At 35.8% G+C, this 14,637-nt stretch overlaps 1 protein-coding gene across 1 annotated transcript in view; it reads right to left on the bottom strand.

Moving 5' to 3' along the window:
* tram2 (translocation associated membrane protein 2) overlaps nucleotides 1-12,365 on the bottom strand; it is a 30,906-nt gene extending 18,541 nt beyond the window's left edge. Inside the window, exons 1-3 of the mRNA XM_039748460.1 lie at nucleotides 12,164-12,365; nucleotides 6,459-6,522; nucleotides 4,190-4,299 (exon numbers count right to left, since the gene is read on the bottom strand). Coding sequence (XP_039604394.1) covers nucleotides 4,190-4,299; nucleotides 6,459-6,522; nucleotides 12,164-12,283 — 294 coding nt within the window. The 5' untranslated portion in view covers nucleotides 12,284-12,365. The remainder of the gene's footprint in view (nucleotides 1-4,189; nucleotides 4,300-6,458; nucleotides 6,523-12,163) is intronic.
* Between the last annotated feature and the right edge of the window lie 2,272 nt (nucleotides 12,366-14,637).

Raw genomic sequence — 14,637 nt, 5'->3', positions numbered from 1 at the left:
AATTTAAGGATTACTAACAAAGTAACCAGATGTTCCTTCTTGTGTAAAGCATACAGAACCGGTGAAAGAAACATTAACTCTGAATTTACTTTCACCACAAAAATGCCACCTTCCTCTTTCCACGACATCAACACAAAGTCTGTATTTTTTTCAGGAGAAATCACTGTTTATATAGTATTTACTGACCTGAAAAATAAACTTTGAAAATGAGAAAGGGGGGGGGCTGGGTTTGGAAGAAAGGCATGTCTTTACTATTGTCTGAGAATAATTTGGAAAGTATGTGTACTACTACCAACTACATCACTTTTTTTATGAATATAAACACTTACTGAAAAACGCTTAAGCTCAGATTCAGTCAGCCTTCACTGTAATCATGGTAATCTGAAAATAAGATGACTTCACAATGATAAAACAAATCTAAGCACTATCTTTATTTAAAATCAGGAATCAAAAGCAGGGAAGATGCAGATAATCTATGTTGACTTTTAGATGCAACTGCCAATTTTTCATTAAGTTAGGATTATAAAAAATGAGGGAAGAATAAAAAAAAGAAAAAAAGAAAAAGCAATTACAACAGCCACAGGGAAAAGTACAACTGGTGCAAGGCTCCTAATAATTCTTCATACAGCCACAGTAAGAATTAGTATTGACTTTCAGTTAGTCTCATTGCTCTGCTCTATACACTGACGTCCTAGAAAACAAACTACAGTATATGCAAATACCAACTAGGACCACATGGATGTACTACTAATTAAATTACGAATAATTCTCATTTCACTTCAGATTTTATGAAAATAAGACACAGAATATAAAACAGAATATGAAAGATCCATTTTTTTTAATTCTGAATAGTACAACATTTTAGACAATATAAAAAGGTGTAAAAATTCTTGATCCTTTTATCTAGATTTGAAATAGTGTATATGAGCATTTAAAATGGAACTTAAGATGTATCAAAACAACCCTGGTCAAGGATGCACTTTAAAAAGGGATTACCTTTTCACAGATGGTGCAAACATAACAAAACTGGTGGATTAGGAAAATAAACTTAATGCAAAAAGTTGATACTACTGATTTGTGTCTCTGCATCATTCAGTGTATGGAGAAACATACACAGCGACATTTTCACATAAACAAGTCTTAAAAATAAATTTTGATTGACTAAAATAGAAATACAAACAAACTGAATTTGGATATTTAGTGATTGTTTCATAATTTGTTTCTTACAAAGCTTTATATTATTCTTATAAACTTAATGGCTTTTAGGAAATTATAACTTACATTCAGCTGATCCATATTCAACAGCTGCTACAAAGATCTTTGAACAAATTACCAAAACCATTACCAAAATCAATACTTTAATAACAGGGATTACAGCACACCAACAAACTGTTTGACATAGTTGCCCGTTGTCTCCTGGCTGCAAGGGACTTTATATTGTGTTCTTGTTTCTGAGATCCAAATAAAATGTTTAATATTGCAAAATGCAATTACAATGGTCTTTTTCGTGGGAATTATATAGTAACCAGTAATGGCACACTGCACAATACCATGCAGTGAATAAACTTGACTTAGTTTTCATCCTCTTTCTCTGTACGTTGATCATTCGTTTGCTCAGAGGTTGATGCACTTGCTGCTTCCTGAGCAGCTCTTCTTTTCTCCACCCTAGCGGCCTGTTTCTTCTATTCTTTCGTCGGCATCTTTTCACATTAAAACTGATTAAGTCAGAGTTTGTGTTGCAATTACTTAGTATGTTTTTCTTAATTTTTCACTTAAGCTGGCACTTAAGTCTTCAATCTGCCTCAGGAATGATTTAAGATATGAAAGGGTAGGGGAAGAGACAGCGAAGGTGGTAGGGATGAGAATAGCACCCATACGCATGCGCCACCCTGCTGGCCGCTGCCGAGAGTTGATTCCACAATAAAATAAAATGAAGAATAACCTTGGAGGTCAATCATCTCCCCGAAAGTGAATAGTACACGTCACAAAGTATATGTGTACCAAATTTCAGGTCAGTCGTTCAAACCAGGGGTGCCCACACTTTTTTGGCTTGTGAGCTACTTTTAAAATGACCAGGTCAAAATGATCTACCTACATTAAAAAATGATATATTTATTCTGAGTATTAGAGGTGGGTAGTAATGAGTTACATTTACTTGAGTAACTTTTTAAAAAACATTGTACTTCTAAGAGTAATTTTACTGCACCATACTTTTTACTTTTACTTGAGTACATTTGTGAAGAAGCAATGCTCTTACACAGCTACATTGGGCAACACTCGAATGATTACTTTTTTTTCCATTAGACAAAGTCTGACAGACAATTTTCAATCTGCTCTGTGTAGCGTATGCTGTCAAGTTGCGCACACGCCTTCCATTGCGTCTCCAGCTCTGACGTGAGGTTTTGGATGTTCCCCAAATCAAGCGTTGCAGCTTTGAGGACAGATGTTGCATTTTTCATTTGAAAGCATTAACTGAGCTAATCATATTGACCATGGTTTTCTCTTTTCCTTGCAGCTGTAAATTAAGCTCATTCAATATGTTGGTCAGATCAGAAAAAAATGCCAAGTCTAGCGGCCATTGATCGTTATTAAGTTGCTTGTATTCTACATGTTTAATGACAAGGAGAAACTCCTTTTTCTCCGCCAGGGGTCTTGCAATCTCAGCAGGAATTTCTCCCTAGCCATCTGCCTCAATAAAGGCATCTTTTATCATCTCTCCGTCTTGGAAGGACTTCTTATGCTTAATGATTGAGTGACTCACCCGGAACGATGCTTCAGTGTGTCTGCCTTTGCTTTTGAATTCAGCCGAGTAAAAAATGACAGCTGTCCAATTAACTGCGATTTTAGTTCCCCCTCCTTTCTCTTTCTCAGATCGCTTTTCGGAAGGAAGTCAGTTCCGTAGTTTTAATGAACAGTTCGAAAGTGCCTTTCCACATTTTCCTTCTTTGGAATAACAATGATAGTTTGACAGATCAGACAAACGCAATTCAATTGTGACATTGTGAGAAAAAACATCCACATCCTGCCCATAACCAACAGTTTTTTTTTTTTTAAATCCCTTCTTTATTCGATATAAATAGAAGACTAACTAGATCACTTAGATAGCCGGAGTTTTACAGTAGCTTGCGTGTTTGATCGTGTGTGCGGGATGACCAGTGTGTTTGAAGAAAAGACATCTCAGACTGGCTGCCCTGTATGTCAATCAAGTGGCAAATGCCATAGGGAGGATATATGAAAAATTTTTTTGAATGCAACACAATCTACCTGCACTCCCTTTCTGATCTACTGGTCGATCGCGATCGACGCATTGGGCACCCCTGGTTCAAACGGTTTGCGGGCTACAAGTGATTTAAAATCCTAGACAGACAAATGGACAGCCATGGTATCATATTATATAAAATTAACATTATATGACAGTTAGTTTAATCTGAAAATGTAACTCTCAAGGCCATCACGGGCTACAATATCTGCAGACAGATAAAGTATCTAGCTATTTTTCCCCAGGGGGAAATTAAAACTTTACAGAAGCTTGAGAGAGACAGAAAATAAATATATGTACAGCATATAAAAGCAACAAAACTCTGAACACGCATTAAAAAAAAACAAAAAAAAAAAACCACACATACTTCTAGTTTAGATACTGGAGAAGCAATATTCTGGCAAATACTGTTAAGTCATTTATTTTTATTTTTAATTTTAATCAGAAACCATCTTACTGTACTGCAACTATCTCTTTACTTTGATTAACCTAACTCTAACCTAGTGCACTTTTTTTGACTGCATTTTTTAATAATTGGCTTCTCTTGAGAAAATGTGTGAAGAATTCGGAGAAAGAAAACATACTGTAGTACACTGCCTTTCTTTACAATAGGTTTTTTTTTTTCTGTGATGTGATCAAAGAGTCATATTTCTTGCAGCGGTTCAGGCTAGAAAGTTTCTCTGAAGCTGACAGCAACATATCTTCATGCATGATTCCTCATTGATGCTCTCACGCATACTTTTAAGTTAGATTAAGTGAACATTCACCCCTCAAACTCATACAAAAAAATATGCTTCAATGAGCACTGATATGGTGATTACAACAGCATAATAAGAGATAAAGACACCACCATCACCACTACAGCCTGCAAATTTAAATACAACGAATTATAAAATAATAGACTTAAAATTATACAGTAAACATACTTACATCTAGAATATACTCTTGGACAACTGCATGCAGAATAAGAGTGATAAATATGTAGAAAACGATTGCAAAACAATCTCTCCATCCATAATGATAAAATGATACTTCACCATCTACAGAATTTAACACAAAAAAAAATAAAAATTAGGAAGTGGAGACAAGTGAAAGAGTACTAAATCAACTAACATGGAATACTGTGAAACGTTTTTGTTTTCAGATTGTTAGAAAACGCAGCATCCAACAATGAAATCAAAAGAGCACCTACAGGATAACATTGACGTGTTTATTTAGGCCAGTAACATTAACATATCAAATGTTTAAACTGAGAAAAGTTATTATTCAATGAAAAACACATGCTCATTTTGAACTTGATGCCAGCAACAAGTAACAAAAAAGTCAGGACAGATGCAACAAAATATTGGAAAAACTGTGAGGAAAAGCTGTGTAATGCTTAAAAAAAAGAAAAAAAGAATTTCTGGTGGTGCATCTCATAACTAATTAGGTTAACTGGCAACAGGTTCAGTAACATGACTGGGTATAAAAAGAGTCTCCCAGAAATAAGATGCGGAGGGGTCACTACTCTGTGAAAGACTGCATGATCAAATAGTGCAACAGTTTAAGAATAATGTTCTTCAACATAACATTATGAAGAATTTGAGGATTTCATCATCAATGGCTCATAATATCATTAAAAGATTTAGAGAATCAAGAGGTTATTTACACCATGTCCAAACATTTTTGGAAACTGGGTTATATAAAACTATAAATAGTCAAGTAAGGAAGATAGTTAAATAGGGAATTTAAAATGCCTTGCATGCTTCACAAATAAAAACATTTAGGTAATATGAATTTAAGTTGATAAAAAAACTAAATGAACCGAGTAAAAATCAAAGCAGAATATTCCATTGTACAGTACATATTGCATGGATCCTTTTTATTAAGACCATTCAGTATACTATACTCTCAACAAAGAAAATTCTGAACTTCAGTAGGGTACAAAAGTAACGATATGTCCCATTATGCTAAACATATAGTCTGCAGTACTGCAGTGTTGTCATTAATAATTATGAATGTAGATTATAAAATCAACTTTGTAATTTTATTGCTTAAAATGGGTTAGGAATCCATCTTTTGTTTATAATATCCAAATTTGACCCGACTCTAAAAGTTGATATACTTAATCTTGAACCCAGGAGTTAGGACATTACACAAAGTGATTCTGCTGTGCAAAACTATTACTCCTGTTCTGTTTGCATATTATCTTTCTATTCAGAAAGCGTTTGAATGAGAAAGAGAAATTGTCTTCAGCTGTCCCCACAAGTTTGTCAACTTCAGAAATTATATACAGCTATTATGTAAGCAATACAAGTTGGATGCATCAAGATTGCTGCCTTGTACTAGAACATCTAATTAGTCTCCAAATGAAAAGCAATGTGGTGTGGCAGCAAAGGAACTGAAATAAAAAAAACCAAGGCAGCTGAACCAAACATTTGATGCTGACTCACTATATGACATGGAACAAATCACTTAAATGTACCCGTTTTCATACTGTAGGAAAAACGTAAACAACTGTACTACAGCTCTGTACATATACAAAAAAAACTTGGGATGGTGTATGCTATAAGATGGTACCTGATACAATAAATATTCACTAGAAACTGTATCAAGTAATGATGAATACATGACTAGGTTAATTACCATTATCTTATCATTATTTATACTGGTTGCTAGACAGATGCTTTAAGGGAAAAAATGCCCAAAACACCATGACAACCACATCATATTAGTCAAGTGAAGAAGGAAAAAAAAAAAAAAAACCCTCCATCTATAATGTATGCCTTTTCTAATTTTAAAGTAAGATAGGTGGGTATGTTGGGATGTTTAATCATTTACAACAGTTACCATCAACAGTTCAAGAGGAATCCAAACCTATCACATAAAACATACAAATTTAATAAATATTCTAAAACTATGCACCACAATCAAAGCACTGCATATGTATAATACTTTTAACCCCAATTTTTTTTAACTGGCAGATAACAGATTGTTAACAAAAAAAAATAAAAAGCAATAGCCTATGTGCCTGCATATCTGAGAACTTTTCATCTTCAGTAACACTGACTGGCTAAACACACAGAGTAGCTGTAGCACATATACTAGTGTTTTTGAGGATCCTCTATCGGAAAAAGAAAAATGAGAGGTGAGGGGCTCCTCATATCTGGAGACATTTTATTCCCATTAAGCTGACCATGCACTGATTCTAATTGCTCACCTGGTGTTTGAATGCTGGTGTTATACTGGGGAAGAATGAACTGGAAGGCTGTTTTTGAAGTCACCTAAAATAAATTAAAGTGATATAAGTACATCTCAATTACTAAAAAAAATATTCAGAAATTAAATCTAGAGTCATATGAGACACACCTTAGAACCATGTAGGCATGACCAAAGCAATATTTTGACAATATATTACACATGCTTCTTATCATCACAAACCAATCCCATCCATTTAACTTTGAGATTGCTTTGCAGAATGGTCTCCTAGTCTTGTGTGTAAATTGAAAGAAATACCTGTAGTTAAAACCTTATGCCACTATATTGCCTAATGTACAGAAGTTTAAAAAAAGGTTTTGATGAATAGATTAATTTAAGGTCAGATTCAAAATAATCTGACACTTAAGCCAATGGCAATAAAAAAAAGTCTAAAATATTTGAGAAAAAAGCTCTGGATATGAAGATAAGACCATCATGTTAAAGACTAGCCACGTATAGCTTCACAAACTTAACAATCATGCAAAATGTATGTTGTAGAACTACTAGTGCTAATGTGGAAGCAGCAGAAATGCCCCCTAAAGTGGTAAGAAAAAAAAAAAGCTGAACATGGCTTTACCACAGTGTTGATATGTTTAACATTAATTAAAAACACTGCTTTGGAAAAAAAAAAAGGGCTTGAATTTTGAAAGTGAAATAGACAATGGGAGAATTCAAGGTTGCGAAAGATGACCTGATGCTTTTACTTGGAGCTAAAGCAGCAAAAAATTGGTTCTTATTTATGATTTACAAACTCCCCTTTCAAAATATAATCAAACTGAAGACAATTTAGTTGCAAATGGTACTTCAGGAATGATTTTGGATGCCTTTGTTCTCATGACCTGACCTGAATGATCAACTGCACACACTGTAGCAGACTGCAGTGGCTTGAATGATCTTGGTTCTCAGGTGTCCAGTGTTGGAACAGCTGAAGTGCCTCCAGTTCTTGTTCACAAGACATTGATGATATTGATGAATGGAATGATATTGCAGCAGCAGATATGCAGATGATGAAGTGGGAGCTATTTCCTCAGAAACAGAAGTTAATTGACTAGACAGTCTACAATCTCATCCTATCCTAGGATCATGAGGTCTAGGTAGGGCCCAAAAGAATTAGACCAGGCTGTCCTGCAGTGTCCAGTTCAAAGAAATCTGTGCTGTGACAAACACTACAATCTAGTTTTGCAAAATTTCTGGGAAACAAATTTTTCATGTTCATTATTTACTAAGTAATTAAGTAAGAAGAGAAGCTGAAGAATATTTAAATAATTCATTTATATTGGCTTTCAGTACTGCTGATGAGGATTTTGTTTAAAAGTATGATCATTTCAACCACAGCATAAAACAACAACAACTGCAGAGCCTCTCTCATTTAGTGCCTACAAGATCACTTGTAAGCTGTGACCCTAAACTATTTTCTCTTCTATGGCTGTTTGTGCTTTAACTGTTTCTGACTTCCCTTTGAGCATATGAGGCACAGTAAAATGGTAAGCTATTTCAACATATAATGCACTTCTTTGACTACTGATATTCTGATTAATCCAAATTATAATTAGTACCTCTTAAAATACAATTTTGATTAGAAAGAATGTGAATACAACCAGCATATAACTTTGACTAGTCAAAAACAAGTGCCAGATACAGTATATACTGTACAATTCTATAGTAACTAGGCAAAATTAGATCAATTATCTATAATGTATTTTCAATATACAACTAATTAGGAGATATGTTTAATTACACTACTCTGAACCTGATTTATAGCTACTTCGAACTGTATATTGACTAGTGGAAATTATTTTCTATTAATATCTATGCCTCTCTGAGTAACAGATAAAGTATGTGTAACACATTCTGACTACATTAATTGCAATGTCAGATATTTAAACTCAGAGCTAGATCGATTAATCAAGTGGCCAACCTAACTGGCCAATATACAGGTGTTTAGTCGCAAGTGCTGTGTGTTCAAAGTTAGTTCTTGCCTTTTACTCACTGTTGCCGGATTGGGTAGCTGTTCCCTGCAACATAAATGAGTTAGGAAAAAGATGGATGGATGGACAGTTGAACAACTGTAGCTCCACCCATTACACTAAGAGAATGAATGGAAATGTACTAATCCTCTAATAGTGACATGTATGCCGTTTTTATTAGCCAGCAATCTATCATGCTGTCATGTCTAATTACCTTCTTCATCTTGACTTGTTAGCTTTTCTAAAAACAAGAAGCTACAAGGAATCAGTTCAGCTTGACACAAACAAAAATAGCTTTTCTACATCATGCCTTCAATTCAAGCATTACTTAAGTGTACGAATCTCATTTTCTGGAAGTATTTATTTAACATAATTTAATCAATAAAGACTTGTTACAAATGTTGTGGACATACAACTGGATAACTGACACCAGCGGTGAAAGCGCTCCCCTATGCCCCACACACTTACCGTAGCTTCTAAAGTAACTTGAGATTTTTTTAAACGCCCATTTTAATATTGTTAATTGTTGTTCAGTGATGGATACTGCAGTTGTTGATCATGTTGCCAGACCATGTCAATTTAAACAAACGAACATTTTTTCTGGCCATGTCATGTTTACCAGGTGAGCACCAAGCAAACAGCCTTCCCCCTCAATCCCCCTTCTGCCATGATACATAAAACATGAGACATCAAAGATACAAGCTTCTCTTATGTTTGTGAGGATCAAAACACCTATGTTCCTTACTCCTCATCACTGCATTACAGCCATTGTGCTTCCAAATAAGAATGTACTGGTTGTCAGATCTAATGCACACAGAGCCAACCCTTATAATGTGCTTGATTTGTTAAAGCAAATTATGGACTAGTTGGGATGCATTGCTGGCTATGTCAGATTAGACGAATGGCCTTCATGTGAGCGTGACACAGACAAGATATGACTAAAAATCTCTCAAGGTCGTTTAATGTGACATGGCTTTAAGAAATGCTTGCCAATTTTGCATAAGAATTGTTGTTCCAAGAGCGTAATTAACACAGATGATATTTCAGGTTCCAACTGGTTAGATTGTGCTGGTGAATTCTTGGCTGGCTCAAAATGCCCGTTTCATTTACCATTTAACAGGGGCACATATTGGCACTGTATGGGTTAAATGATGCTTTCTCTAAACTCTGTGAAGCACAATATACTGTAAAACATTTTTAACTGCCCCAGAAGCAACACAGCACTATTTAGGAAGCTTAAATTTCAATTGTGTTAATGGTTTTCATCCAATCATTGCTCCTCATAAAAGGAGCATACACGTACTACTCAAGTTGACAAAAATCAGTACGATAAAAGGCAGATGACCCAGCTTACACTGCGATGTTAAGACACTTTTTTCACTTTTGACAGGTTTTAGAAGGCTAGGAAGACGCTAGAGGAACCTCTGGCCAGCAGGTGCTGGCACCTGGTCTTTACCTGGGCCTCACTGCAAATTATTGGCTAGTTAAATGTGGACTAGCGTGAAAACATTCATCTCTTTCCCAGTATTTAGAGGAAAGAAAGTAATTTCCAACTTGGAGAAGTACATTGTGTTGCTTCTTTAAAAATGAGCCAAAACGGAGGTTCCTTGTAGACTGATTTCCTTAAAGGCTACTGAAGACTTAGGAGGTACACACACACTTGGACACACTTGAAGAATCTTGAGTATGGTATCTTTACAGTGCATCAAGCATCACTCCCTGCCTTTGAGGTTATAATAATAATAATAATTATTATAATAATAATTCATTTAATTTATATAGCGTCTTTCCCATGCTCAAGGCACTTCACAGAGTCTTAGAAAAAACAGCAGTGTATATGTAACATTGGATACACATTTGTGAATAGAACAAAGCATTAAATAGAATAAAGAATGATAAATATCAGGGCATGACTGAAAATGACCTCTGGAGGACATTAAAGTAGCCTTGGGCTTAGAGAACAAGACAGTGAGTGAGAAATGTCCGAGTCTATAGATGGGATAATCACACAAGATTCTTGAGAGTTAAAAAGGGACTGCTTTGTTGTACAACTTACAAGATGGGTGCAGCTACACCACAGGTTGGACAGAATAAAATACTGTAAGTGTACAGATCAAAGATTTAGCTCTAGTTTGTATGTTATGTCCTCTCTGCTATGCATCTCATTCTACTAAAAATACACTATTTGCATTGGCATGAATACATTGTTCCAGGTGTGGCAAGACACCACAATACACTAGTCTCACGCATAAGCACATAATCAGTACCAAGGTAACAGTCAGATAAAATTAACACCAGTAAATTCCTAGATATCCTACTTGTCAGTTGTTAAGCACTTTGTGACCATGCCAGATAGGAAAAGAACAACTGACTGGCTTATAAAAACCGTTTAAAACCCTGTCAGTGGTCATTAAGATTAGTAAACTATGATATATCGTAATGCATTACAAGTTTACAAGCTTTAGGGAAAGCACTGGGTACACGGTATGAATCAGCTCTGCGTGAGTAAACAGAAGTGTAAAAGCTATTTGACAAAAATTACAATAGTCTTCTGGTGGGCGTTACCAGCAGCGATGAAAAGATTTGTGAGGGGTTTGGGGGCTTTCTTTATTTCTTCAACTAATCCCAAAGGAGTCAACCTCCACATCGTGTGGTTTGGAGAGGCTTAATGAACCTGTCGCTGTTAAAAATAACGGTGATGAAGTTCAATATAGTGTTCAGAAGGGGTTGCTGAATGTCACGATACAAAACAAAAGCTGTCGCCTTACCTTTCTCGCTTTAGACGGAATAATGACGGGAAGTCCATTTGTTCCACTTCCTCAGAAGCACGCGACGGTTGTGACTGACACAAGCACATAACTAAATGAGAGACGGACAATTGGACTGCTGAAAGTAATGTCTTGCACTTCGTTATCTTCGCGTACTTCGTCTTTCCGGGTTGGCGTCTCAAATGGTTTGTTGAGAATAATTACAATAGCGAACACGTCTAACGACGTCATGATTGTTAAAGTAAAAAAGAATGCAAGCGCAGGCGTGCCGCGCTCCCCTGGACTGTCTTGACGCTGTGGCGCGCATCGCTCCGGCCGCGAGACTTTGAGACGTGGCAGTCATGCTGCCCGCCCGGAGCGCCTCTGACTATCCGCAGTCTGTTATAAAAACTCATTAAAACAAAAGTAGAAACACGAAAGAGTAAATGACAATTCCGTTAAGAAATGTTATTAGGAAGAACCCAGCAAGAGGCTACGGTAAGTACGTAGGGCACAGGGGAGCGCGTTCACCGTTGGCTTGGTGTCTGAAGCAGTAATCACGGCGCTTTCATTAACTGTAATGACGTGATGGACAACTTTGCCAGTCGTTTAGAAGGAAGCAATAGAATTGCGAACTGCTGAAACCGGCAGATTAGGGCCCTGAAAAATGTAGCTGCGCCTCCCCGAAATTGTATATTAACCATCATTTACGCACCGAAACAGCTGTGCGGCAGGAATGCGGTCGAGCAAATTAAAAAAAAAACCCATCGACTTAAAAACTTAACTTTTTCTTGCACTGATACACGTTTTTCGCTTTTTATTCTCGATTGCACTACTTCTGATCTACATTGTCTTGCAAACATGGTCATATCCAGGCATTTAAAAAAACGCAGGCATGAAGGAAAATACGATCTATTAAAAAGAAAACAAGTTAACTCTGCACAATTTCTCACCTCAAACATTAACCCGATCAAAATCAAAACCACCAAACAAAAGACGATATCAGCATGATTCTGAATGAGAAATTCTTGACTGAAGAACGGGTAGCTCTTGTTTCTTCTCCTAAAAGCCATTTTAGTCGCGTTCTTCACTGAAATCAAAAACCTGAACTGTGAAGTTGACTTAAGAAAAGTTTTTGACTCCAGTTTCAGGAGCATGCGCAGTGCGCTTAAAGGGAAAGAATCCGATTGAATTCCTGTCTTTAAAGGGGAAGTCGTTACCGACAAAAAAGGATAAAGAAAAAGACCGTACAGTTTCCTTAGTTATTAACTTCTGACACCTTAAATTCGTTAGGCATGCAAATCTGAAATCATTAAAACAATTGGAGTCTTCTTCCAAGACTATTGGAGGTTACTAATTTGAAGTATATGTAAAAATATTTTTACTTACTAATAATTCCTAGAAATACATAATACACTTTTTACATTATAGTTTATCAACATCTAAATTTCCAAGGCTGTTTAATCCCACATAGTTGGAATTTCAGAGACGAAACTGGCCACAGCAGGCAACGAGGCAAGAGTCTTCTCTGGACCAAGAGCTAATCCATCACAGGATATATTCGCACACACATTTAGACTTACTTGACCAGTTCACCAGTAAACATATGTCTTTGGGATGTGACAGAAAATCTGAGCTACCTGGAAGAAACCCACTTAGACACAAGGAAAAAGTGCATACTATGCTGAATTTCATATACTGAAGAATCATGGGGCAAATGGTTCCTTAAAAAAGATAACTGATTAAAGGCATGCTACATATATGACATCTTTTAAAAAGCCGTTACAAAAATAACAATTGATAAAACAGGAAAGCTATCTGATTCCATGCGATTGTCTACAAAATTACAATTTATTCAAAGGGAAAGATATCAGATTGTCAAACAAGACTCAGAGTAAACAAATTTAAGAAACACTTTCTATTTTATTGACTTATTAAAGAAAAATATGCAATACTAAGTGCATTTTATAAAAAAAATAACCTTTGCCACAGTCTCAATAATTGCTTAAGCACACATTAAAAAAAGTAACTGCAACTTTAATTTTCTTGCTGTCATTAGCCAGGCTGTGAGTACTTTTTTTGCAATGTTAGCCTACTAGTCATAGGGTAAATTCTTGAAATTAGTGGCATGCGTGTAGTTTTGAGCATGAACCGCTTGCTTCAGTATAATGGAGTGCAACTTACATTTGGACTACAACTACACCCTTCCAAATCTGTACATTTATTTTTTATGCTCCAGTACTCATGTAGGCTTGCTGATATTTTTCATTTGTCATGCTTCATGACTCAGTTAAGCTTCACATTACTGACAGATTGCCTGATGTTTCCCTGAAGAATGCTTAGATACACCATAGAATGTCTAGTTATTTCTGTGACAAAGAGTGGTCAAGGTCCTGATGTAGCAAAGCTTTCTAAACCATAACACTATTGCCAACATGCTTTACTGTGAATATACTGTAAAGATCTTAGTGTGGAATGCAGTGGCAAGTTATTCTCCAGTTCCAATTCTGACTCCTCCCTTCAGTGTACAGTATTCTAGATCACTTGAGATTTGCTCAGGTACAGTTTGGTAATAAGCATTATGCCTCCGATTTCATTTTTGTCCAGTCTTTTCTGATGTCAAAGTCATAAACACAAACCTGTGCAGATTCCGAATATTGTTATGGGATTCTGTTTCATTTACTTAAATTGTATTAGGCTTATCTTTAAAGAGATTTTGGTTAGAAAGAGATACCTGGAATGACTGACTAATTTACTTTCCTTTGGGTACTAATCCCAAATAGTTGGAGGCTGGACGAACCTGGCCACAGCAGACAATGAGGTAGGACTCTGTTATACCTCTAACTGCCGGTCAGTGTAGGTGTAGCGCTTAACAAACAATTTTGTAACGGCTTTCAGACCGTTAATACATATTAGCATTTTGTTTCCTGGAGTCTTTTCAGGAATTTCTTGGATTGGTGTTTTTCTAGGATCCGTGTACTGATGGTTAAGAGTGAAATGTAGTCATAAATATAATGGACAGAGCTGCATTAAATCAGGCCTGGTAGTTAAAGACAGAACAATACTTTTTTAAGTCTGAAAATTGCTTGTCTTATTTTGAAAACTCAACAAACATATATAGTACTAAATGTTTTCATTTTTAGACTAATATCTATAATTTACTGCAGATTATGTAAATATATATATATATATATATATATATATATATATATATATATATATATATATATATACACACACATACATACACACAAAGTGTATATATTTATTATAGTTATTCAGCTTTTTCTCCCACATCCCCTAGGACATGCAGGTTGTGGTTAATTGGTGACTCTAATTCAACATTGTGTGAATGAGGCTGTATGTACTGTATGAGTGAGCCTTGTGATGGAGTAGCACCAATTACACCTATGATTATTGCTTTGTC

This window comes from Polypterus senegalus, chromosome 3 (genome assembly GCF_016835505.1).
Source record: "Polypterus senegalus isolate Bchr_013 chromosome 3, ASM1683550v1, whole genome shotgun sequence".
Taxonomy (NCBI): domain Eukaryota; kingdom Metazoa; phylum Chordata; class Cladistia; order Polypteriformes; family Polypteridae; genus Polypterus; species Polypterus senegalus.
Note: the sequence above shows the minus strand (reverse complement) of the source record. Positions and strands in the feature narration are given on the sequence as shown.